The following is a 27025-nucleotide window of genomic DNA, read 5'->3' on the forward strand; positions in this document are numbered from 1 at the left end:
CACAAAGGCCAGAAGTGAGCGGCTAGCCTTCATATCAGCGTCGCCTGCCGTCACCTCTGCATAGCTCATGTCGCCTAGCATCGTGAGTGCGAAGCACAGCTGTGTAAAAGCAGCTGGTTAAATGGAGAATGAACTTTTTCTCCTTTTTGTGGTTTAATTTTAAGCCTTTAATTCAAAACAAGCTGTTAAAACAAGCATAACACATTTCAACATCAAGGAATACAGCTGAGAGAATGATTAATTTTCAACTATAACAAGTGAGACATTAATGTTGAATAAAACTATCCAGTTATGATGCTTAACTTTAATTTCAGGAGTTTATCACAGGAGCACTTTCGCCCTTCGTTGATCTGTGTAGTAGACTGGTGGGAAAATAAACAAAACCTTGAAGTTTAAGCTTATGTATATTGAGTCATTCATCAACTAAACTTAAATTAATATTTATCATGTTAAATATTGAAATGCGATTAATTTCGATTAATTAATTACAAAGCTTGTAATTAATTCGATTAATTTTTTTAATCGAGTCCCACCCCTACTATCAACACATCTTTCCTGCCTAGATGGCTTCAAGACTTCAGCACAAGAAAATTCTCTTTAAACAAAGACAAAACAGTAAAGGCAGGACAAAAGACTGCTGGCACCAGCTTGAATTATGCTGCCCATACTTATTGCATTCAAAGAGCGTCTGAGTGACCTCAGAGTGGCTTAGCTTAATACCCTCAACACCCTCTTTGTGCAGTTTTAACCTCTGCCATCAGAGAGGAAGTAAGCTTTCATTAATAGGGCCAAATTTAAATAGATATCTGGGAAAATGTGCTGCCTTGGATGTAAGCACTAAACAAGGACCCCCCCCCCCCCCCCCCCCCCCCCCCCCACACACACACACACACACACACACACACACATATATACATATATATATATATATATATATATATATATATATATATATATTAGGGGTGGGACTTTTTAATCACATTTCAATATTTAACATGAGAAATATGAATTTAAGTTTGGTTGATGAATGAATCAATATACATGAGCTTAAACTTCACGAAGGGTGGAAGTGCTCCTGTGATAAGCAAACTCCTGAAAATAAAGTTAAGCATCATAACTGGATAGTTTTATTCAACATTAATGTCTCAGTATAGTTGCTCAGCTGTATTCCTTGATGTTGAAATGTGTTATGCTTGTTTTAACAGATTATTTTGAATTAAATAATTAAAATTAAACCACAAAAAGGAGAAAAAGTTCGTTCTCTGTTTAATCAGCTGCTTTTACACAGCTGTGCTTCGCACTCAGGTTGCTAGGCGACATGAGCTACGAGGTGAGGGCAGGCTAAGCTGATATGAAGGCTAGCCGCTCACTTCCGGCCTTTGCAGTCTTCGTGGGCTGCGAACAACGTGGGCCGGGAAGCTATACGTGATACTTAACTTATTGATTTGTACATTTTTGTCCAATAAAAATAAAAATAAAAAAATAAGCCTTGTAGCAGTTTCCGTCCAGTCCGCTGGGTGGCAGCCGCGACGCTTCCTCTAAACAAAAACCCTCTAAATAACTGCATCTTTTTTTTTTTTTTTTTTTTTTTTTTTTAAATTAAGTTTCACAAAAGTAAGTATACAATGAATAATAACAGTATCCACAGTATTCCTGACTTCTCGCCACTACCCATAATTCATAGCGGAAACCGGTAGTTTACTTCCGTTTGCGCTGTTGTTTACGGTTGCGGGTTACACACTTGCCGTTCATTTAAACATGTTGACACTGCAGTTTCTTTTACCTGGCCTAAATGGTACCACATCGGAGGTGGATACATTGCAAGGATGTTTTAAAAAGCAGCGAGGTAACAGTGCCTCACCCGTCACTTGTGTAAATGACATGAAATTATGGCCTGAAGTCAGCTACATCGACATTATCAGTTACCTTGTTTTTTCCGAAGGTGTTGATGGCGGGGAATCACGTAATTATAAGAGCACCAGATTACCTTCAAAGCAATAAAATCAATAAAGTAATGCTGAACAAATAAGGCAACGTTATTTTCCTTAAAGCAGCTGTAGAGCTGAGCCAGCGGCCAAGCTAAGCACTTAGCATGGGTCATGCTAAGGGAAAGTGGAGCGGTGGAGACAGTCAGCTGTTCCCAATCGCTGATTAGGGAAATCATGCAGTGATGCTGCAGCTATTCTGTGGAAGGTAAATCACTGATCTGGATATCAGAGTGTTCAGATCACTGAAACAGAAACACTGGACTGGCCGAAGGCTGTGATCAGGGAGACATGCAGCTGTCATCTTGCTAACTGCTACGTGTTTACATGAAGGCACGCATTGTTTAAGCTTTGTGTATGCTGTATGCTGTAGTGTCACACTATAAATAAAATAGTGTAAAAAAATAAGAGGCTGTACATTAAAGGAAAACTTAAAACATAAGGAAAAAATACGGTAATAGGATGTGCAACTGGGTAGTATAATTTGGGGGAAAAAGAACAAATTTACAGAATAAAATAATTTGAAAAAATGTACAGACTGATGTAGGGACAACCGGCAACAGCACAAGTTGAATCCGAGCTCATGTTCCAACTAATAAAGCCGCCTGTTACAGCACAAAGTAACTGAATTTTGTCATGAACTCTGGCTCTAACTTTGGGTAACCGGAAGTATAAAACCGAACAGCGGAAGTAGCAGTCTGTCATGGCAGCCTACGTGTGCTCTTCCAGAAACCCGTGAAGACATAAAGAGACATGTACGAAAAAGTGTTGTAATGAATAGATATGAATCCGGAGGACTTAATTTTTTGGACTTTACCACCGTGAAAAACACATTTAAAATTAATTGGGCTAGAAACTTCATAAAAAATCCTACATCAATTTGGAACTTTATTCCCCACTACATTTTTTCCCGTTTTGGTGGCCTGCACTTCCTTCTAAGGTGTAACTATAACGTAGATAAACTCCCTGCCTAACTGTCTGTATTCCACAAACAGGTTCTCCTGGCCTGGAGTCTTGTTTATAAGCATAATTTCTCACCACATTTTTATATTATATGGAATAATAGAGACATTATTTCCAAAAACAAATCACTTTTTCATGAATCTTGGTTTCAGAATGAGATTTGGTTGGTGAGTCAGTTAATTAATGAGGAGGGATCACTGCTCTGTTACACTGAATTTCTATCCAGACATAACTTTCATGTGACTCCTGAGGAATTTTCTATTGTCATCAGTGCCATTCCTTCAGGCGCTTTAATGTTGTTTAGGAACAGACCTACACCTTTGGCTGCACAGGGATCTCTCCTCTGTATAACTGACTGTCCAGAAGGGAAAATCTGCTTTTCATCACAACCCCAAAAGAAAAAGAATAAAGAAATACATGCTTTATTCCAAAAAGATATTGTTACCATCCCTTATATAATTGCATATTGGAGTCGACTCACCAATAACATTGATTGGGAAAAAGTTTGGATGCTCCCTCATAAATTTTTAATTACAAACAAAGTTAAGAAGGTATCGTATAAAATTTTACATAAATGCTACCCTGCCAACCATTATATGCAAAAATTCAAGAAAGACATCAATACAAACTGTTCTTTTTGTAACTCCCATCCAGAAACAGTGGTTCACTTATTTTGGCATTGTTCGCAGACCAAACAGTTTTGGGGAGACCTCAGCAGATTTTTCATTGATTATCTCCTCAAAGATTTTGTTTTACACTGGGAAAATGTTGTCTTTGGTTTTCATAAGTATGCCAAGAAATAAGGTAAATGCTATTCTTTAATAAATTAGATTTTGTTTTTAGCTAAATTCTTTATTCATAAAAGTAAATTTAGTAAAAAAAACCCTTGTTTTGCAGTATTCAGAAAGGATATGGAGTATTATTTTAAACTGCTTGCTGACTCAACAAACAAGAAGGCTATCAAAACGTTAAATATATGTTCCACTTATAACTTTTTTGTCTAATGTAGATAACCCCTGGCTCACCTGGCTCATTTGTATGTTATGTTCTTGTATACTATTCATTGTATACTTTTGTGAAACTTAATTTAAAAAAAAAAAAAAAAAGGGCAGCAGCCGCGATGCTTCCTTAAAAAAAAGGAAGGCCGGTCGTTTCCAGGTCCGGCCTGGAAACGACCGGCCGTTCGGGAAACCTCCCGATGGCCACCACGCCCCTGGCTGAGAGTATTGGTAAGAAAAGGACAAGCCCAGTGTAGCTAACATTAACTGATGAGCTGCCATAAAAGTATCTGTTTTTCCCTATTTGACAAGGCGTGTCAGCATTTTGGTCACATGGCTACCAGTTGGGTTTCTGAGACAGGATGTACTTTAAAGTAAAAAAAAAGTCAATCCATTAGTCACTCAGCAGAAGGATCTTAACTGTTTTCTGAACTGATTCCAAGGGGAAAAGCATCAGGTATCAGCTCTGGTGACACCAGTAATACCCAGTTCATTGTCATAATGCACCTCAGTATTTTTCTGTGCATCGGAGGAATGGCCAAACATTTTGAGAGGGAGCAGCAAGTAAACCGTGACTTTTGGGGGGTGTAGAAGTCCAGTTTGAAGGGACATGCTGGTCTTCTGCAATCATCTTTGTACAAACAAGCTTTTTATGTTCCACAACAGCAGACGTGGACCATAAAAAGGCTGAATGTGTGGAGAATGACCCAAAGAGCTGACATAATAAACACACTTATTTTGAAAGGAAAAAAACAAAGTGCAGCAAGGGTTTTAACAGATCTTAGTGATCAGCTGCTTCCTTGTGCTGTGGCTCAGTGAGTGTCCCTTCATCCTCAGATCTGTAAAGTGCTCTCAGTGAATTGGAGTTGATTTGATTTTAGCCTGTAGATTCTGTTCTGATTGTAGTTTTGTGCACTAGTGGCCATCTGCATGCTGAAACCTAGTTAGTTCATACTGTTCCCTGTGCATGAGGGACTGACTGTTACTTCTTGCACAGTGCCTCACATTGTATTAGTGTCAGTGCACTGCAGCCTCCTTTTTGGCTAGCATGGGGGGTGAAAACAAGCTGAGAATAATCACTTATGTCCTTTAAAGTGATGATTTTCAACTTGAATATCCTCTGAAGAAAGATGTTAACATGTACTGTTGCTTCTCTCGTTTTTTGTATAATTGTTTTACCTTTTATAGTGGACTTGTTCTGTTTATTGGGCGTTTTCTTGTATGAAAAATAATAAAGGCCTGCTGGGAACAAAAAAAAATAACTGGAACCCGTGCCCTGAGAAACGTTCCAGTGCAAAGTGCGATTAAAATGCGTAAAATTTTTAATTAATTAATTTCCCCGTAATTAATTAATTGAAATTAACTCGTTAAAGTCCCACCCCTAATATAGATATGTGTGTTTGAATATATGGACAGCGCCTGTCATTTACAAACTGCCAGTGCTAAGCTTTTAGTCATTGTCCCAGCTTGTGTATATGTCCTGTATTTTATGCTCCTTGTCTCCAGTTTCATCCTGGCTTTCATTGGGGATACATCTCTGCTTTCCTCTCTGGAGCCTACGATGTCCCTTACAAGCACTTGTCTCAGCCCTTATCTTGAGATGCGCTCTTTACTCCAGAGACTGTCTCAGTGGGTATCAGACATCCAATAATCCACCACCTGAATGGTATCCAGAACCATCACCCTTCCAAATATACAATTTATTCGTCCATTTCCCCGACACTGGTGCTGCCGCTAGTGCATCCACAGCTTGGTGGCAAATGGCTCGGCCAAAGCTATCATTCTTACAACCTCACCACTCCAGCAACTCCATTATTCCAGTATCCGCTTCCAGAACTCTCCTCCCAGCAGCTGTCACTTGCACGAGTCCAAGCACTCATTCCAAACACAGAGCCTCTTGGTACAGATTTGCATCATGTTTAATCCCAAAACTATCAGCCTCATCCAGAATATGTGCCAGATATCGATATCATACTGGTCTCCACCCCCCAAACTCTGTTTCAGTTCATTAAAAAATCCCTTCTGCTCAGAAAAGTTCTGTTATTAAACTGAATGTTGTCCAGCATTACCCCGCCTCATTCTGACAAAAAAGCTGCTGCACTGGATGTTTCAAATAATATCACCTTATGCTACAGGGATTTAATTTAGCAATGCCTTATTGTATTTTGCATTCCTGAATCTACCTCACAATCTTCATACATTTTTCACATATATATATATATATATATATATATATATTTATATATATATATATATATATATATATATATATATATATATATATATATATATATATATATATATATATATATATATATTAGGGGTGGGACTTTAACGCGTTAATTTCGATTAATTCATTATGCGGAAATTAACGCGTTAAAAATTTTAACGCATTTTAATCGCACTTTGCACCGTGGAACGTTTCTCAGTGCGCGAGTTCCCGGCATACAGATTATATCGACGCACAATGTCCAAATTAGGGGCCGCATCCTGCGAAGGACCCGGCCCACATCTTTTGCAGCCCACGAACACCACAAAGGCCGGAAGTGAGCGGCTAGCCTTCATATCAGCAACCGTGAGTGCGAAGCACAGCTGTGTAAAAACAGCTGGTTAAACAGAGAACGAACTTTTTCTCCTTTTTGTGGTTTAATTTTAAGTCTTTAATTCAAAATAAGCTGTTAAAACAAGCATAACACATTTCAACATCAAGGAATACAGCTGAGCTAATGATTAATTTCCAACTATATTGAGACATTAATGTTGAATAAAACTATCCAGTTATGATGCTTAACTTTAATTTCAGGTGTTTGCTTATCACAGGAGCACTTCCACCCTTCATTGGTCTGTGTAATAGACTGGTGGGAAAATAAACAAAATTTTGAAGTTTAAGCTTATGTATATTGATTCATTCATCAAATAAACTTAAATTAATATTTCTCATGTCAAATATTGAAATGCGATTAAAATGCGATTAATTTCGATTAATTAATTACAAAGCTTGTAATTAATTCGATTAATTTTTTTAATCGAGTCCCACCCCTAATATATATATATAATGTGTGTGTGTGTATATGTGGATATTAATTTTTTTATTTGGCTTACTGTATTACATAAAACAGGTCTGCCAAAGCTTTAATGAATCTCTCCAGCAAAGCAATCGATGGGTCTATAATTTATATCAAAGAAGCTCAATTTCTAACTTTAAGTAATACAAATTTATCTTGCTAAACCCCACAGGATACTGGTTTGAAATAATCAACAAAACAATTATTATTATAATTTTTTATAACAATGCACATATGAAAAAGCGGCATCTTGTATTTGAATAATTCCACACATAAAAAAAGCATGACATGACTCCAGTCATGAGCAAACAGATGTGGAATGCATGCTGTATGTGTCATACAGTGAGAAGCTTTTTTTTTTCCCTACTTGGAAGAAACTTCAGGGGGAACTCAATTTCTAAACCTAAATTCAAGATGTTGTTTGTAATATTCTGGAAAAGGAAATCTCGCTGATCGCTTTCATTTCAAATTTGACAGACAGCGTCCATATCAGAAAATCAGGAATGATCAAGAAATGATTATCGGAGGTCATTTCCAAGTCCTGATACAGAACTTTCAATATCCTGAAACTGGCTTAGAGACAAGTAAACATAAATCTCACTTGAGGCTTCTGAAAGCTGCCACTGAATACCACAACTGCTGTAACAGATTCTTTTTAATATGTAAGATCATTAAGTTTATTAGAGTAATAAAGATGCGGATGTGAATGTTGTTCACTATAAAATCTATTAAGACTTCAGGCTTGAACTCCGTGCTACTGTTGAAATGTGCATCATATGCACATGTACAGCAGCTACAAGAAGCAGGAAGTGGGGATAAATCATAGCCAGACTGTATTAGTTCCTTTGTGGAAGTTGATGCCTTCAGTAGAGAACTTTTAATTTGATTTAGTGTTTCCCCCACCCACTGAGATGGAAACGTGGAAGACAGGAAATGATGTGCAGGGATGAGAGAAGAGACATATATGAGAAATTACCAGCACGGCGTGCTATGTGAAACTGGGACAGAGAGGTTTTAAGCTATAGAGGAAATTACAAGGAAGTAGTGTCCCAGTAGTGTGACATTGTTGACACACTACTTGCACTACTTGTTTGCAGGTTATTTAATGATATTCAGTATTGTGCAAAAGTCTTGAGCCACCACTCATTTCTTTTTGTTTTGCTTCCAAGGAGGCAGTTTTTGTTGTACTAGTAGACTGTTGCAAAAATTTCTTTAGTTAAATCTACAAAAAAATATCAAAGATAACACAGTTCGGCAGGCATAAGATAGTATTTTTGCAGAAACAAGATGGTTCCTTAGGACCTGTTAGCTGAAAAGTAGGGATATTTCAGCATGGTGAACAGTGTGTTCTTAAAAGATTTGGGGGAACTGGACAAATGGAGGAAAAAAGAAAAAGAAAGGCCTAAAAAAAACTCTACAGCAGATGAACAGTGTCTGAAAGTCATGTCCTAGAAATAGGGGGGAAAATCCAGCAAAGACCTGACACAGGACGTGAGATGCATCTTGTCTTATAAAAAATGGTCTCGGTGGAAGGGTGGCGGTCAAGAAGACTTTCTTAAGAAAGGGAAACACAGAGAAAATGTTGAGGCATGCCAAGTTATGTAAGAACTTGACTGAAAATCAGTGGCCAGAAGGTTAAGTTCCTTGGCTAGCACTAGTGCTACCTGTGCATTCATTCATTATGATATTAAACGGGATCCTAGTATTGGCTTCTGAACAGCCAACTCCTTAGCATAGCTTTTAGCTCAGCAAATACTGAACAAGCCTCAGCATTCCCTGTTTTGTCGTGTATATTACTCTAAATGAGATCATAGTTTACAAAATGAACATTGTGATGTATGAAAAAGACTTTAAACTAATAATCAAGACCATAGACTCAATTAAATTTTTATCGAGATAATTAATAAAGTCAGAATGAAGGCAAAATAGTCAGATTTCAACTCATCCAAGCACCAAATCAAATATTTGGGTACCTCACACCCTTACTGCCATTTCATTAAACAGGGTACTGTAGGGATCCCTTCTGTTTTTGTTTTTCTTTGAGCAATTGTGACCTTTTACTGAGTGCACACTATAAAACTGAAAAATGTTGGGAAAAACTGACAACATGCAGGCAGATTCAAGGTTAGATGGAATAAATAATTAGTCAGCGGACAAATGAGTCACTTTAACAAGCTCACTAAATATTTCCTTTCTTTAGCTCATCACCAGTTGTTTGTCCTGTCCCTTTTCATCTTCTCTTATTCCCTCTTTTCTGTGCCAGCCTGTGCTGGACCTTATGTTTCATCTGCAGTGTGAGCTCATGCACCTCTGATATCTTATGAAAAATATCCTCTCACAGGGAAAGCCATTCTCCAGACTCCCCGTACGCTGCTGTGCTGCAATGTATGTATTCCAGCTGATGACCTCAGACGCTGAGATAGAGGTGCAGGGAGATTTCACTCCAGATGTTTTGACGCAGCGCGTGACTCTGGCAGAATTCCTCACCTCTTTTTGCAGGCGTGGCTAAACTCCTCGATTAATCTCTCAAAGTGAGCTGTTGAACGTGAAGGACTCTGCAGAGTCCTGTTTAGCATTTATCAGATCTGCCCTTTGGTGCATAGCAGCTAATTAGTGTCCCATTATTCACATCTCTGCCTTTTGTTTTTCCTCACTTTCACAGAAGTGTCAGTCATAAGTATGCCATGGCCGCACAGATGGAAGGAACATATGTAAACTCAGAGCAGCTGCCCTGATGGGGGGAAATAATCTGGTTTGATTTACGCAGTTATGAATGTGTGTGGCTCAGCCAAGTGATCAGTTAGTTAAACACGTTGCAGGGTATTGCTTTGGTTACGCAAGTTTAATATGAACAGTTTATCACAAGTCAGCATCTGAAGAATGTTGGGCAAAATGTCAGAACAGACACTGAGATACTGTCAGCACTGAGAAAGGACTTTTTTGTGTGAAGCCTTCTTGTGTCCAGCACTGTTGAAATAGAAACCATTTGCATATTCATGGATTTTTGTATAAAAGTAGGTCTTTATTTGTCCCAAAAATGTCTTAAAGGTAATTTTATCAGGACAAATCACTGCAGTGTTCACAGTTAGAACTTTGTTATCTGTCACTTTACAGAGAATTGCTGTGATTTCCTTATTGTTTCCGTTGTGATAATAGCAATCATTTATTTGTAACAATAATTATAAGTTTATTTGTAACTTATCAAAACCAGCATTACAAATTACTTCCCAGAAATATAGAATATATGCATAAACAAGGAGGAAATTAGAGAGAATTTACAAATCAAGTAAAATTGCCCAGATGAGACTCAAATGCAATGTCAAAGGACCATGATGAGGTAAGACAGGCCATTCCACAGCTGAGGAGGCCTAGCAGCAAACGCTCGATTGCCTTTTGTCTTTGAGCGTGAGGTGGGAACAGTTAACAGGTTTCTGCCTGGGGATCTGAGGTTGCGCACCGGTGGGTGCAGGAACAGCAGTTCGAGTATATATAATCTGGGGCCAGCACGTGAAGAGCTTTGAAAGTAATAAGTAAAACTTTAAAATCAATTCTAAAAATAATGGGCAGCCAGTGCAAAATAATTGTGACTGGAGTGATATGTTCAGTTATGGTTCTTGTAAGAAGTCTGCTTTTTGTAGCTTCTGAATACAATTTAATGCTTTCTGGTTGTTACCTTTTAAAAGGCCATAACAATAATGTAGCCAAGAGGAAATAAAAGCATGAATGAAAGATCATGGTATCCTTGTGATACTCCTTAGGTGGTAGTAGCATGACTGTGTGACTTTATGTCTTTCTTGAAGATAAAACCTGCAGGTTTTAGAACTCAATGCATTATAAATCAAAAACCTATAGGACACACTGTATGTTTACTCTGGTTGTTTAAACTTTTTTTTTTTCACAGTCAGGAAAATGTTAAACCATGAAAAAAAACCCTGAAAAATAAAATCTAACACTAGTGGTGACAGTATATTAGTGTGTTAGTGTTGACCATGTGAGTCGGCAAGTGCTTAAATGTGCATGTGATAAGGCCAACACCGCAGGAGGTCCTCCTTTAACCTTGGTCTGTGCTTTTAACATCAGCATGACAAATGCATAACATCTGCACTGCTAATGAGGGACAGGTTTTTTCAAAGGCACATGTGTGCATGGCCAAGAGATTAAGTGAGATGAGCATTTCACGCACAGAAACGCAGCACAGTCCTTGTCAGATGCAGTCTCTGCATCAAAGACTTTGACTGGATGCTAAGTAACCAGACTCAAGACAGTTATCATAATATTTTGCAATAAAAGATAATAAAAAAAAAAAAAAACAATTGACCAAATTAATCTGTTTTACAATCACTTACCGTAAGACAAAGACATCTATAATTATATCTCATGTCAAACAGCACACCTGTCTGCCATTTGTCACCCTCACTTTAGCTCACCACTCTCATCAAGTTAATTTACTGCTGTGGCTCTGTCATGGGGACCATAAAAGATATGCCTCATCTCAATTTTGCTCTCACCCACCTCTTTCTATTCTTCTCCTTCTCCACCTATAAGGGCCATGTCTAGCCTTCACGGACCAATGAAAAACCTGCACCGCTCTAGTGGGCCATCCTGACACTTTAATTGGAGAGGCGTAAATCTGGCTCTATTGTCAAGAAGAGGGGTAATTATTTCCTCCTGTCTGAGCCACCAGTGAACCCCTCTTTCCTCCCCCTGTTTTACTTTTTCTCTCTGTCAGATGCTTTCATCAGAGAGCTGGCTCACACACCACCTTTTATTTTCTGTCTTTCCTATGTTCTAATTTTTAACAGCCTGCTCAAATATTTCCATAAAACCACCTTGCTAACGTGTAAAATCCTTAACATGGTGCCTCATATACATGCAGTGAAGTGTCGTGGGACATCCAGCTACGGAGGAATAAAAAAAAAAAAAAAAAAAGTCAACAGTGTGTCGTATCTCTCTGCAGCTTAGGGTGGGAATCAAAGGCTTGGTGTGACTGTTACCTGGTGTTACATACTGTAGTGTTCAGTTTTAGGCCAAAGTCTTTCTAGACTCCTGACGCCTCTGGTTTCTGCTTGTGTCAAGGCTGCAAAATCTGCATTGGAATAAATAATTGTGTTGAAGCACTTTTGGCAGGGTTTAGTTACACAATATAGTTTTATAAGCTTCCCCATGCTGGCCGAGCTTTCCTCACTGAGCTCATTTAGAGTAGCTGTGTGTTAACAGTGAGTTTTTGTCGTTGATTTTTTTCAGTTTTTTACAAAATTGCTACACATTCAGGTTCGGGTTCAGGTTACTTTATTTGCACCCACAGGTACATCTGGTCTGCAGTCATCCTTCCTCACATGCACAAATAAACACAGACAACAGACAAGCGTACACAAGATAGTGAAGAAATAAATAAATATTAATATAGAATCCTCACAGCATTGCGTATGATAGCAAAACTGAGTGATGCTTCTGGAACAAAATCTGTTTGTAAACCATATTTTCTGCACTTTGGGACTAGAAGCCTTCATCCAGAAAAACGAAACCGAAGCTGAGCATGAAAAGGGTGCAAGTCATTAAGTCAAATAGAACCAGCTAACTGTCTGGTGTACAGGGATGCTGGGTTCAACTGTGAGTCACCAGTCGGCCTGTTAGACCACTTAACAATTTGATTTAGTGAGTTTTTGTTCTTTACAGACTTGTATCCAAACCATGACACCAAGGAAAAGGATTAAGCAGAATCAATAAAGGCACAAATAAAATGAAATAAAATCATCATGATTTTATAAGTATGGAAATGAAAGAGTTACCTCAAATGTGACAGATGTTGGTGCCGTTTTTGTTTTACACAGAGCTTCACTGTTTGCCTCAAAGTTTAGTTTGGAGTCAGTAATTGTTCCAAGATATTTATAAGACTGAACACATTCCACCCAACATCTGTCTCTCAATGGCCGTGGCCTCTTGTGTATGAGTACATTTTCCAGCAGTGTTCATATCCTTTGGCTTAGATATGTTTTAACTGAAGTACCAGGGTCATCTGCATATTTTAAAACGGTCCCATTCTACCTGCTCTGACACATATTTTTGTACAGTACCTGTTCAAAGTTGGGTTAGTGTGTGCAAACCTTTGACTGGTTCTCTAAATAATAACATTTCACATTTATTTTGCAAGACTGCATTAGAAATAGATAAAGGAATAATCTGTTTTTTTTATCCAAAATAATGGGATTGTGCCAAGGATGGCAATGCTGTCTCTCCAGCCACCACTTTTTAATGAAAGATGAAGACTATATTGGCTTTGGTGATCCCCTAATCGACCAAATTTTGGATGAAAACCTCTTATATTTAATGTAGATTTCCCCCATGGCAAACTGAAGTAATTTTTGAGCCCATGATTTTTCTAATGATACAATAGTTTCTTTGGTTCATGACCTGCAAGCTCAATATTATTATGCTGTCACTTCCAGCTTTATGGCAAATGTTTATATGCTAACTCAAGAGGACTAACCAGAGCTGGCTACACAGACATCACTTGACTCTAGTGATGTCACACAGTGCCAAGCATGACTGTACGTTATGTTTGAACCATTTTTAGTAAGAAACTCCTGAATGAAGTATTATTTGATTTGCAAAGTTTCAACTACCCAGTAAGTAAAATAGTTTTCTTTAAATACTCACAAGCCAAGTAATCCCCATGGGAAACAAAAAGGCAGATGAAAGTAGAAATAAACAGAAAACATCTGATTTCATTTGTATCATAGAAGGCAATCTGATTATTGGATCACCTGCAGATTAAAAGTAATGCAATCTATCTGTGATGTGAACGTGTCTGACCTTTTGGGCTTCACCCTCATACTGTGCGAGGCACGCGTCCTCTACCTCTCTGATGTTTTGAGCTGTGCATGTGATCTGTTTGCTGTCTAGTTAACGGAGAGAGGGAGGACGATCGTGGAAAGCAGGGGTGGGGAGGAGGATGAGGAGGAGGAGGAGGTGGAGGGGGGGACTTCAGTGGAGAGTGTGTAATAGGACACCCGCTCTCTCTGTCTTTTCGTTCTCCTCCCTCTCTCCTCTCCTCTCCTCTGTCCTGTACTCTCGGTCAAGTCTGTTCTGTGAGCACTTAGATGGAATAGCAGCATTTTTCTTCTTTGGTGTTATTAGAGGATACTGGAAACAGGGGAGAAATACGATCCTGCCTACTTAAACTTGGACCAGCACTGAAGGAAGCTCCTGAGAGGTGAGTCACTGACCAAGGTCTGATGTGTTCCTGTCTCTAAAGGTAGAAGGTTTACCTGCCTTCTGCACACTGTACTTTTCTGTAGCGGATCTCGCTGTGGATGCAGAGATGAGTTGGTAGGCAGCAGGCTAACAGGTGCAGAGTCCCACCAGTGAGAATTGGTAAAAAGGGCTGGAAGTAAACTCAATCTGACTATAGAAGAGTGTGCCAGATCACTTGGTGCTTCTTCTAAATCATGTGTGGTATTACATCAGACTTCTGTGTCATGCTTTATTTTCCACTCATGTGCCTGCTGAACAAATACTTTGAATTGAAATATGAATTCCCACAATATGAGGCATGACTGTTCATTACCCTGAAGCCAAAAACATGACTTTATGAACATTTCTAGTTTCTTCATTGATCTAAATTAAAGTTGTTGTCTAAGTTTTTTAAGTAGTGGAAATGCACAAGCTTTGAAATCAAAAGATCTGTGTTATTTAACATGCTGTTCTGAAGTTTAAGTAGTTGAAATATACACTTTTAGCTGTGCCTGCGAGTCATGTGTGCAGGGGAATGTGTGGCTGTAATAGAGCTGCTGACAACCGAATGACAGGGTGTGGTATGAACGCACACCGTCCTGTTACGACACAACTTGTTTATTTAAATTCTTGCCGTCTTGATCGAAACGCTAAATTTAATCTATCAAACTTAAATCCAAACGGGAGGACTCGTTCCCTGTCACTGTGTTCATGTATTTAAAGTATTAATCGGAGCAGATGGGAGCCCAACAATCCATGGAGTTTTCTACTTTCATCAATATTAGTTTTTGAGCCTCCAAAATGGCAAGATGGGAAGTTCATTAGGCTGCCAGCCAAGCAAAGAGCAGAATAAACATAATTATTGTTACACCCCACTGGAAATATAACTCTCCGCTCACTCACTTCACTGACCTGCTTTGTGAGAAGACATTTAATTGGTGTTACAGAGATTCCTGGCACACTGAAGCCCTGGAATTTCTGGGCTGAAAAGCTCAAAGAAATTAATCAGAGAATTTATTATTTTTGTTCATGGCAACAAACAGTGAAACATCTTTTTCTGGGAAACCCTTTCATCGAGGGGAGCGTTACGGTGCTCCGTGAGTGGGATGGAGAGTGAGCTCATTCATGTATTTGGCGTGGCATTGCAAAGTGTCCAAACCCAGTCTCATGGGGATATCACAGTATGTGCATGAGAGTCCCCTGAGGATGAGTTTAGCAGCTGTGAGACCAACAATTTCATGCCAGAGCCTCTCCGTGGGGAGATCACCAACTCTCTGGAGGGAGCAGGGAGTGGTAGGTGTGGATGCTCCGCAACTCAAGAGGTCAGTTCACCTAAAATCTGGGAAAATATTGTTCTCAGTCAAAAAAATGAAGGACTTGCAAAACTGCTTCAATTGTATGTGATAAAGGCAGAAATCTCAGTGAACAATATCTCAGAATCTGAGCACATCAAGCTTTATTTGCAAACTGGGTGACCAGATCTTTTAGGGACCAGATCTTTTGGGGACAGATTACAGAGTAGTACAAGTGTGAATGCTTGAGCTGAAGGGGAGAGTGTGTGTGTGTGCGTGTGTGAGGGTGTGTCGATGATGCAGCAGGAGAGGGGCTGCAGTACAGCGGCTGGGGCCGTCTGCCCCCGTGCTGTTTTATTTCTCTCAAGTGCAGCCAAAGACATCTCTTCCCTCTGCAGTTCTCCATATGTTTTCCTTATGCACCTGAAAAGCAGAATTCCACTTAAGCTATATATCAGTCATGCTGCACTCCACCTCACACACATATTTAACCTATTTGTATACTACACCCCAAAATTAAATTTTCATAGCAATCTTGCAGCTTTTGTATCTCTTGTCCATCAATTTTTTATTGCACATCTATAAGACATGACATCAGAGATTTAGTCTGTGAAATTTTTATTTTGTTTTTGCATGTGAAAGGGTCATTTTTTTTTTCTGTCTAGTGCACTGTGGTTTTGTACAGCACAGGTGGTGGAGCAACCAAATGAGTGGTTTAAAACAGCCGAGCCTTTCTCCAGCAGTGGAGTTTTTCATTGCAGGAGTTAGCGCCCCACAGGCAGAACGGTACCTGCCTCTATCAATAATTGAGCTGCTTTTGTCCTGTTATGGAAAAGGAATGAGGAGAGGCTGAGGGGAGAGTTTCTCCAGCAGCTCTTTTGTGCAGATTTAACTCATCCATATTTAAGAGAGCTACATTTGCGAGGATAGAGTAAGTGATGGGATTTAACTGGCATGTTGTGTTTTTATCTCTTTCTTTGTTTGGTGTAGTTTGTTTAGTGTGTTTTTTCTCCATAAGTCAGCATTTCTAGACCTGCAAAACAACTGTGAATTAACTGTAAATACTAGCAGTGTGTTGTGTTCTATATGGTGTGGTCGTCTCAGAAAAATATTTATTCTCTAGCAATGCATCAAAGTGTATTTTTAAGTAAATATTTAAATTTAAAATGTAAAAAAGTTGAAATCCGCACTAATCAGGAATAATGCTATATAACTAATAGGTCATATTTGTTACTCAGGAGCAACTTGAGGTTCAGCATCTTGCCCAAGGAAACTTCGGCACACGGACTGGAGTCATGGATCAATCCACTGACCTTGAGATTGGTAGATAATCCACTCTACCACCTAAGCCACAGCTGCCCACAACTAATAACAAACATGAAACTGGTGGTTTCAGTCAATTTCCTAAGCAACAGCAACTTTCTAGTAACCTTCCAGCAACAGTCTTTCCACTAGTTGCAAACAAATCAGCTGGTTCATATTTGGCATTTCTGGCAATAACTTCTCATTTTTCCATTGTATTTCTTTTATTTCTTCTTATTATTATTATTATCCTTGCATAGTGGTCTAATGTCCATAAAATTATGCAAAAGTGCATGCATCTTACTGCATATGAAAGCATGATCTGCCAAAGGTTAACTACTGTTTTGCAGAAATATTTAAGATATTTGATGTGTTCCCCAGGTGTCAATATGTTATAATTTCAATATAGACTATATTTTAATATATACTAGCACTGCCCTGCTAAATAATATTCAAATATTATTGCTCTATATTTAACCGGGACATCTTTTGAATCATACCTTTGGTAGGTTTGTGGTACCAGTTTTTGTAACAGAAGCTACGGTGGGTCAGGAGACACAAATATAAATGCTGTAAACCTTCTGTTGTTTTTAGCATTAAAGTATAATGGAAACATGTTCTCAGAATCCACTGTTTTCTCTCCAAAACCTCCAGCAGCAGTGGTGACTGGTTTTGGTTCCTGAGTGGTGCAGTTATGGGCAGGCCAGAGGGGTTGGCCAGGCCACCTCTGGTGTCAGCTATGGCGTTTTCCCTCCTGGCTCTCTTTTTCCTCTGCGCCGGGGTCTCCAGCCTCCCACAGCCTCTGCCAAGAGTCTTCCTTTCCTTTGAAGGTAAGAAAAAAAATGCTCATCAACTTAAATTGTCATGATCATCTTGTGATGTAATGAGTTTGCACCGATGCCAGGTCTTTAGTGCACTAATACTAAACAAATGGATGATTATCAAGTCTAGCTGTGGGCTACATTTTAACAGAGTAGAAAAAGATATTTAGGCTCTTAGGCAACTATGCTGGAAGTTTTAGTTTGTTTGTTTAGTCATGTTTTTTGGATCAGAGTTTGGAACCTTTCCCTATGTTTAATCTCATATGCCCCAGGCCTCAAATTTCCATTTCTGGACAATCCTTGTCTATCCATTGTCTTCCTGTGTGTCTACCAAAAGGAGGAGGTGGCACTGCCTGTCAGAACTACTCTGTATCTGTTCCTAGTTAAACTTTAATCATCCACTCTGTACCATGGGCATGTGGGTATTGTTGCTGCCTCTGGTTTTGATTCTCCTGTTTTATTCATTTATTTCTCTGATTATTTTAGGATTTCTTTTTTTAAATGCTACATTGGTTGGATGGGCAGGTTTAATTTGTGAGTGTGTGTCTGTCTGTGCACGCTTGTGTGAATCCACGAAAAGGATAGTGGATCACTCATGCCCCTGAGCTTTGAGTGGTGCAGTAACCTTTTTTTGCAGCAGCGGGATAGTGTGCAGGAGCTGAAGGAGACGTTTGATCACCTTTCAGTACCTCTCGCTGCGGATTAGGCAGCACAGAGCAGCTGAGGCTGTCCATCAGCAACGTTTCTGCACTCAGATAGTGAGTGAAGCCTTGCAGTATATGCCTAAAGCAGGTGTAGTTTTATTTTGTTTACTTTCTCTCTTCAGTTGATTAGATTTTTCTTAGTTTTGGCCGAGAAACAGGCTTTTCAAAATTCAATTTCCTTGTCTTTTATTCTCATTTCTTCCTCTGTATTTCTTTTCCTTTTATGGCTTCATGTTTTTTCTATTGCTTATTGCTTCATTCCAGATAAGAACCAGTCTGTGGTCCAGATCCAGACCTTCTCTGCTCTGCAGCCTCTGAGTTGTTAAATATGACAGTTATCTTTTAAGAAAAAAGCCCAAACTAATGACCAAATCCAAGGAGAAAGCTGACATTCTAGCTTTGGTTTTGACAACTGAACTCACATTATTTACTCAACTCCTATTTTTTTAGTTACGGTTTCCAAATAGCAATTTTAAAAAAGGTCACAGGTGGCCGTGCTGAAAAACAGTCTGCCTTCAACGATTGATTCTCTTTCTAAGTGTTGATTAGATTAGATTGTTTTGCTTAGTTTAAGAGTTTTTCACTGCAGGCAGGACCATAAATGGAGAGTTTGACTTTGCTATCTGAAGCACATTAATTCCTCGTCCACCTCAGAACTTTACCCTTGACGAATGCTCGTCTGTATAATGATGTAATGTGTGTATTTTCCTGTGCTACAATTGATATATTTGGATACATTTTGCACACCTATGTTCTAAAGTTCTAAAGGGTTGTTATAGCTAGGCTCACATAACTTTTTCTTGACTATTTTCTGTGGGTACTCTTTTCCCAGTACCGTGGCTTGTTCTAGTGATGGGTGATTGTCCTAGCATTCCTCTGACATATTTGCTTTGTGACAGCTTCCAGGCTCTGTTTCGCCTGCTATAACTGCCTTATATGTATGTGTTACCTAGATGAAGAAGAATGGCAAAAGCAAAGAGCTCTCTTTGCTTTTGCCATTCTTCTTCTGTAGTATTTTCTATTAGCAATCTACCATCTGTTTCCTGCTTGCACTGGCACAAGTGCAATGGTCAGCGTGATGTGTTTACAGTCAGCTTATTATATATGAATCTGTGGAAATACCAGAAGTAGATCAGTCACAGTTACTGCAATGGCATCTCCCCTACAATATGAAAAAATACAGTTTCCTACTTTTACATTTAGTTTCTTTGTAATGCTACTCTTAATAAATATGTCTGAAACTGTGGGGCATTCTGTGAAGTACTCAAGTGCTTGAACAGTCACGGCACAAAGAGCAGTCCTGTCTGAGACAGTGCACGCATGTTCACTGCAAGTGCACGGGTCCGAGGTGTTTGCCAGTAAAACACTAAAGAAAGGAATTTGTTCCAAAGAATAACAGCATGGAAGATTTGGGTTAAAAGTAGTCAATCTCAGAGTGTGATATTAGCTATCTAGCTGGCTGCCTAGTTTAAGATTGAAGATATGTAGGCTTAATTCCAGCTTCGATTTAGTACATCAGTAAGTCAAGAATAAACAGCTATGTTTTGGAGTCACAAAGCGCTTGCAATTCATGGTTGCTGGAAAAAGTTTGGCGTTGTTGAGCACCAGATGCAAGGAGAGTCTTGGGGAGCAAGGTGGAGGTTCATTTCTTACAAAAACATGAGGGTGGGGAGGGTGAAGAAGTCAGGGAGAATGTGCTCAGTCCAAAGCAGCCAGAAAGATGAATGAAGAGTTATAGAAGACGTACAGAAGACTGGCGTCCCAGTGGGGAGGACAGTGCAGGTGGTTTGGCACCTGCTGAGTGTTTAAAAGGTTAGTCATTCATTCTGGATTCTTCTGCTCCAGATGTGAGGACCAGTTAATTACTGTGAGCTGGAGCAAGCTAAACAAAGAAAATAAACCAGTGGCTGAACTGCACATAGATCATTTCACAACATTTGAGTATCCCTTTCCCTTTTCCTCCTGGTGTCACTGCTGAAATCCAATCCAGAGGTAAGGCAGGTTCGTGGGACTCCCGGTGTAGCCTCTCGTCCTGCAAAGAATTTGCTCTCTCCAACATTCCTCTCTCCCTTGTTTAATTCTTGTACTCTTCAGGCAAAAGCAACCAGACCGCAATTAAAAACCCATAATAAACAGTGAAAAATGCAGCTAACCCAAATAATAAACTCTCCAGTGGTGCCTTTTTCTTCTATGCCGCAGATAATAAACACAGGCCCCCCTTTCCTTACAGCAAAACTATTTAGGGATAGCCAGTATGATAAAAGATAATTGCTATACTCCCCTTCACTTATTTTAAGTGTCTATTGTTTTCTCAACATTTATTTTGGCCTGCTTCGTGGTGTGTTTGATGTATGTACTGTGTCAGAAACCGGCTGAAATGCTAATGTTAATTGCAGTCAGACAGAGAAATCTAACACCTTTCAGATCAATATCTGCAGTGTTGCTGTAATAGGTTTGGTCTCATCAGAACAAAGTTATAATTGATTTTCTTTTTCAATTCATGAAATCAAGTTTTTAGGCCTTTTCAAGAAGCCAAGCTTGTTTTAAACTCTAAAGAAGGCCTTTGGGGTAGGCTGTTTTTGGCCTCGGTGCCTTGAGGCAGCAGCTGCAGTAATATTTGATACTGAGAGATAACAGTGCCCTTTATATGAGCCACGGAGTAAAATATGCCCCCTCATCACATTAACCCTCGACAATGAAGAATGAAAATTATCCAGTTTGTTTAAATATGATGCCATAGGGTTCTGGGCCGGCCTGTCGGGCTTGCAAGGATTTCAAAGCACAGACAGATCCTGTCTTTTACTGTAACTGAAAAAATACATTATTAATCCCCCATATCGTTGTTATGAAAGAGGAAATTGCCCATAAAACTACAGAGATGTTTTGTACCAGGCTATAAACATGCTAATTTCTGCTTTAAATCTGGGCTTGTTAACATGGGTGTCTGTCGGGACTGACACACTTTTGGAGTCAGCCTCAAGTGGCCAATAGAGCAACTGTTTTTGGCACATCCATGTTCGCTTAATTTTTCAACCCCCGAGGCTGCTGCTTGGTTGAGATGACAGGATTAAAATAGTTCTGCTGTGGGTACCAGACAAATTACTACTACTACTCTACTAAAATACTCCAGTGATTCAAAAAGTAGTTTGAATATTGGGTGTGCTGTAGTATACAGGCTTTGTGTTATAGGCACCATCCAGTAGGTAACATTTCTACCTGTGGGAGAGATTATTATGCTGTCTGACACTGTGATTTAAAATGTAAAGTGTGTCATTCAAAATAAGCTGCTTACTGGTTCTGCTACTGTATCAGCAGTTGGCCTAACTGGTGCCAAATGTCATTCAGGCTCATTTACCTCACTGGTGGGCAGATGGGGCAGCGGTCTGTGTTTGTGATCGGGATCATTTACCCTCATCAACAGTCTCCCGCTGTTCTGGCAAACTTCCACATTCAATACAATACTGATTTACAAATGTATAGACTTGGAATGTCAAGTCATAAAACATGTTTATTTGAAAGTGAGTGGGCCATATGTGTTCATGCTAAATGCAGATTTTGGCACACACATGTTTGAGAGCCTGGCCGAGACAAAGGGGAGATTGATTAAGATGATGCCTGTAGTTAAAATCATGCTGGTATGAGCCACATGGGCCACAGCCTGAACAGAACCAGGCACGGAGATCAGGAACCAGACATCAGCGAGCGGATACGCTCCCTTTCATGACTCATTACTGCATCCACTCACCGCCCATTTATTCATACAGGAATACTGTTCATACACTGTGGGTGGATGTCAATCTGTTGAGGATGTTTACATGGTGCGAGTGAGTGTCTGCATGTCAGTAAACCTGACAGAGTGAGTGAGTGTTTGCTAATGTTAAGTGCCTGAATGTGCATTCTTTGACTTGATTGCATTTAAGTGGCAAACCTTTCAATGAGTCATTGTTAAAACTATGTGCTTTTCCAGCTTTATAAACTGCGTGCAGCAGTGAGACACAGTATGCAAACTTTTTTTGGCTATACCTCAAAAACAAGACTTTTTCTTATGTTTGTTCAAGAGTTATATTGCATTAACCTCTTGTACGATGTCTTAAATATGAATAAAAACTGAGAAAACAGAAGAATGACATACTGTAGGGTCTTCGTTTGCCTGAGGTTTAACAACTTTTGATAAATGATTTCTAAACATTTTTTTTAATTATTAAGAGAAAATCATGATCATTCAGCAACACAAACACTAGATGTGACATGACTCGATAATGGCATGCATATTCTCTGGGGATCAACAAAAGATCAAAGGGTCAAAGGGCAACACTGACAAGTAGCCAGAAGCAAACCAGGATGTATTTGACTGTGCTACAGCACCGACATGCCTCAGCTTTCCTGCCTCTGCTTTACATTTCATCTGCTTGTTAACAGCTTCATTTTTTGAGGTGTAAACATGATGAAGTCTGTGAAGTAAAATCAGTGATGCTCTGTTGTTGTGAGGAATTCATGGCAGGCCAAAGCATGAGCCTGTCAGGCTGTCAGCAGACAGAGAGAAGTGGTACAAAGAGCTATAGGTCAGCTATGTATATATGAATACCAGCATGCATGTGGCATATTTCTTAAGGGTGTATATGCATTCTCACACAAACCCACACTCACACCATTAGGTCTCCGTGTAACTGCCTGAGTGACATTTTCTGCAGGCGTATTTTCAAATGTGGTGAGCTCCAGCTTGAGGCTGACAGCCCATGAGATGTTTGACAGCTCCTCTCTCAGCTGGCCTTTCTCTGCCTGTCTCCCCATTTTTAGCCATTCCCAAGTCTGACCTTGCAAACCCTGTTGAATGTTTTATTATTCCCTCTCTGCACCATGTTGAAAGGTAATCAATGGCCATTAATACGAACAAAGACAGAGTCTCTTGAAGGAGAGCCAAGGTTTCCGAAAAATTCTTTAGCATTAACACAAAGCAGCAATCCGATTTTAATGAAAGGATTATGCTTGTTTGCTTCCATCACTTGTTCTGTTGTGTAGTATAGTTCAGCTCAGCTTATTAAAGTGTACAATAACTATATTCATATGCAGGTTTTTCTACACATTTGCACAGATGGCATTTACTCTCTCAGAATAAAGGCTTAAGACACATTATTTTCCCTTCACTGGAAACATTTTGTGACATCAATGGATTATCTTCAGGCACATGCATCAAAAGGAAATGTTTGCTACTGGAATCCACATCCAACTGAAAAAGTTTCAGTGGGTATGTGCCATTTTTTGAGCTCTAAACATGTCATTTTTTTAAGTCAGCACACCAGAAACAACCCAATTACCTCATTACCTCAAACTACAGTCCCAATAAAGAAAGGACAGCCTCTTTCAATTCAAAGGGTTTATGCATCAGGACAAAATAACAACTCATTTGGTACTCATAAGGTTCTAGAATTATTTAAATAAAACCTCTAATGAACAACAATACATGACATACTGCACCATCTCATTATTTATTTAAAAAAAACTTAGCCAACATGCAGAAGCAGGGTTTGCAGGCATTCATTTATGCACAGCTCTCTGATGTCCATTTCAATTGAGTTGAAGTCTGGACGTTAACTGGGTCACTGCAGCATCTTGATTCTTTTCTTTTTCAGTTCTGTTGTAGATTTGCTTCTGTGGTTGAGATCATTGTCCTGTTGCATGATCCAGTTTTGACCAAGCTTTAGCTGTCAGTCAGATGTCCTCACATTTGACTGTAGAATATTTTGGTACAATATTCTGCACTCATTGCCTGCAAAACAGGCAAATCATCACCCCTCCACCACTGTACTTGACAGCTGATATGAGGTGATTCTGCTGATATGCTGTGTTTAGTTTTATGCTGTTCATCATGGCCAGACATCTCCACTTTGGTCTCATCTCCCCAAAGGTCAGTGTTCCAGAAGTCTTGTGGTTTGTTCACATGCAACTTTGCAAACCTAAGCTGTGTTGCCATTGTCTTTTCAGAGAGAAGAGGCTTTCTCCTGGCAGCCCTTCCAAACGAGCCATACTTGTTCAGTTTTTTTCTAACTGTACTGTCATGAACTTTTACATTTAACATGCTAACTGAGGCCAGTTGAGTCTGATATGCAGCTCTTGGGGGTTTTTTGCAGTTTCTCTGAACATTGCATGGGACCTCGACCTTGGGATGAATTTGCTGGGACATCCTCTTCCAGGAAGATTGCAAACTGTCTTGAATGTTTTCCAATTCTGAATAATCTTTCTCACTGGTGAATAATGAACTTAAAACTGTTCGGAAATGGCCTCATAACCCTTCCCAGGATGACGGACAGCAGCTATTACTTCTCTAAGATTATTGCTGATATAATTGCTTCTTGACGTTGTGCCCCCACACCCCTGAATGCTCCAGATGAGTAAATTGCCAAAACTTCTGCTTTTCTAGAAGTGTTCACACTTGCTGATGATCATTTAATCAAGTGGATTTGATAAGCAGCACCTGGTTGCTGCTTACCCTCTTAATTCCCACCAAAGCAGTAAAGGTGTGCTTAATTTTCATATGCTACTTCTGCATTTTGTATTATTTAATCATATGGTGTGTGGTGTTGTTCATTTGAGGTTCCGGTGCTTGCTAAGGACCAGATAACTTTTTTAATGCCCTGATACAAGATATAATTTCAGCCTTGAAGATGGCTGTAGATGGTTTTCATATATGTCTAGTAAAAATGTCAGCTCTAAAAAAACCTCTGACCCATATCTCCTGAAGGCCTCCCCTCCCTCTGAGACTCTCTACAAGATCCTTCCTGACAGTAAAAGCACAGAGATTTACTGTCCACTAGGGTGACTAGTAACTAGAGACTCCTGATATGGGCAGGTGAGAGGTCACAGGTTAAAAGTGACGGCAGCTGTATGGATTGATTCTGTGTGAAGGAACGACTGCTGGTGACATCTGAAGAGATGGCATAGATGCTAATTGAGGCGACGGGATCGCAAACTAGCTGGTGTGCAGGGAGGCATGATGGACAGTTTATCAGCTCAAGTTTCGTCTCTTACAGGAAATACTAGCTGTTACCTTAGCAGGTCAGCCACGCACCAGCAGTTAACATCACTCTGCGCAAACACACACAGAAAACCAAGGGAGAAAATACACTTCCATCTCGCGTGTCATGTTTAGATATGGTGTCTGCTTTTTGACGCCAGGGTGAGAGAAGGCATATATTTCAACTCACACACTCTGTTCAGCCACATGATTCCCATTAAAAATGTCTGGATGTAGATAATTGGTGACAGACAGCAGTCAGGAAATTAATGACACACAGCAGATATAAAGCCAACAGGGCTTTTGTCCATGACCAGTAGTTGCAGTACAGTAAGTTTTAGAGTGCTGTTTGCACGCTGAGTCCAGCTTTCCTGGGAATTTGGAGTATGTCAGTTGCACAGACAATCGGACGACTTTGTCAGCCAGCACAAGATGTCTTGGGTGGTCTTCTTGTACTAGATTGGCATTTTAACTTCTTAACCCTTCTGCCATATTTATATGCCACCAACCATTACTGTATACCACCGGTTGAATCCTCAATGAGAATTGATGGCTAAATGTTTCAGCGCCAGCCATTTTTTTATCCCTAAAGAGGCTTGGAAGTTGCCAGGATAAAGTGTTTTGCAGACCCAGTATGTGTGAGTGGGTCAGCACGGTGTTAGGTGAGTGCAGCCATCCAGAAGTGAACCCAAGAGCTCTTAGCTTTGTCTGGATAAAAAGCAACGGTATTTGGCACCAGGTTTGAAGTCAGGCCTCTGTGATGAAACCCATTCCTTCTTGTAAGGAGAGATGAATGAGAAGGGGGCGGTATAAGCCCCTGCTTCAATATTTATCAAGATGAGTGATTGGGGTCCTCCCACCAGCTACCCCTGACAACCACAGAACGGGCTCTGCTTTAACTAAATGGAAAGCAAGCCTCATTAGCATGGAGTTAATATATTCATGCTGGCCTTTCAGGTAAAAAGCCAGTTGATGAGGGCTGATTTGCATGAGAGAAACTAAGGTTGGTTTGTAATTGGCCCACCGTTCAACCTTGAAGTGTGTTTAATTAGGTGCAGGGATCCTTTGGCTTGTGTTCAGACACTAGTATTAATCAAAAAACCCAACACTCTTAACACCCAGTCAGTTTGATTAAAGCTGTTTATCCCCGATCCACAAAAACTAAGCTAATATCCTGACAAAATAATCCAATATTGTTCTTCCACGCTGATTTTATCACCATTTCATGTGGACATAAAAGTCTCTGCCGGTGGAGTTTCTCGTCGTAACTCCCTTATCTGGGGAATCTAATGAGTTACAGCTGCTGCCATATTTCCCGTCAAAAAAAACAAAAAAAACAAAACGTAACACCACACTGTTCCTATTTCCTATCAAACTTGACGGAGATCCCTAAAGGCTGCTGAAGTGACACCAGCTGAGTGAATTGGCACCAGCTCCTAAAATCTCAGACCACGCGGTTCAACATTACAAATGCCTCTCTCATAAACATCCCGCATATTTTCCAGCCACTGTGAAGTTCCAATTTTTATGATGCTGCATTACAACAGACCACTTCTTGTATTATTATCCCTAACCAGAACCATGGAAGCATTGTTTTCTTCTGGAGTCACTGCTTTAAAACTCGTATTTGATCACGCAAACAATTTTGGG

At 39.7% G+C, this 27025-nt stretch overlaps 1 protein-coding gene across 2 annotated transcripts in view; it reads left to right on the forward strand.

The window, feature by feature from the left end:
• The first annotated feature begins 14056 nt into the window (after positions 1 to 14056).
• The window catches only part of sema3c (sema domain, immunoglobulin domain (Ig), short basic domain, secreted, (semaphorin) 3C), a 42022-nt gene continuing 29053 nt past the window's right edge, over positions 14057 to 27025 (forward strand). Inside the window, exons 1-2 of one of the 2 annotated variants that reach the window (XM_030719876.1) lie at positions 14057 to 14224; positions 17493 to 17668. In XM_030719876.1, the coding sequence (XP_030575736.1) occupies positions 17533 to 17668 (136 nt within the window). In that variant the 5' untranslated portion in view covers positions 14057 to 14224; positions 17493 to 17532. The remainder of the gene's footprint in view (positions 14225 to 17492; positions 17669 to 27025) is intronic. The other variant, XM_030719877.1, reaches the window with a different exon arrangement.

The sequence above is a fragment of the Archocentrus centrarchus genome, chromosome 23, assembly GCF_007364275.1.
Source record: "Archocentrus centrarchus isolate MPI-CPG fArcCen1 chromosome 23, fArcCen1, whole genome shotgun sequence".
In the NCBI taxonomy this organism is placed as follows: domain Eukaryota; kingdom Metazoa; phylum Chordata; class Actinopteri; order Cichliformes; family Cichlidae; genus Archocentrus; species Archocentrus centrarchus.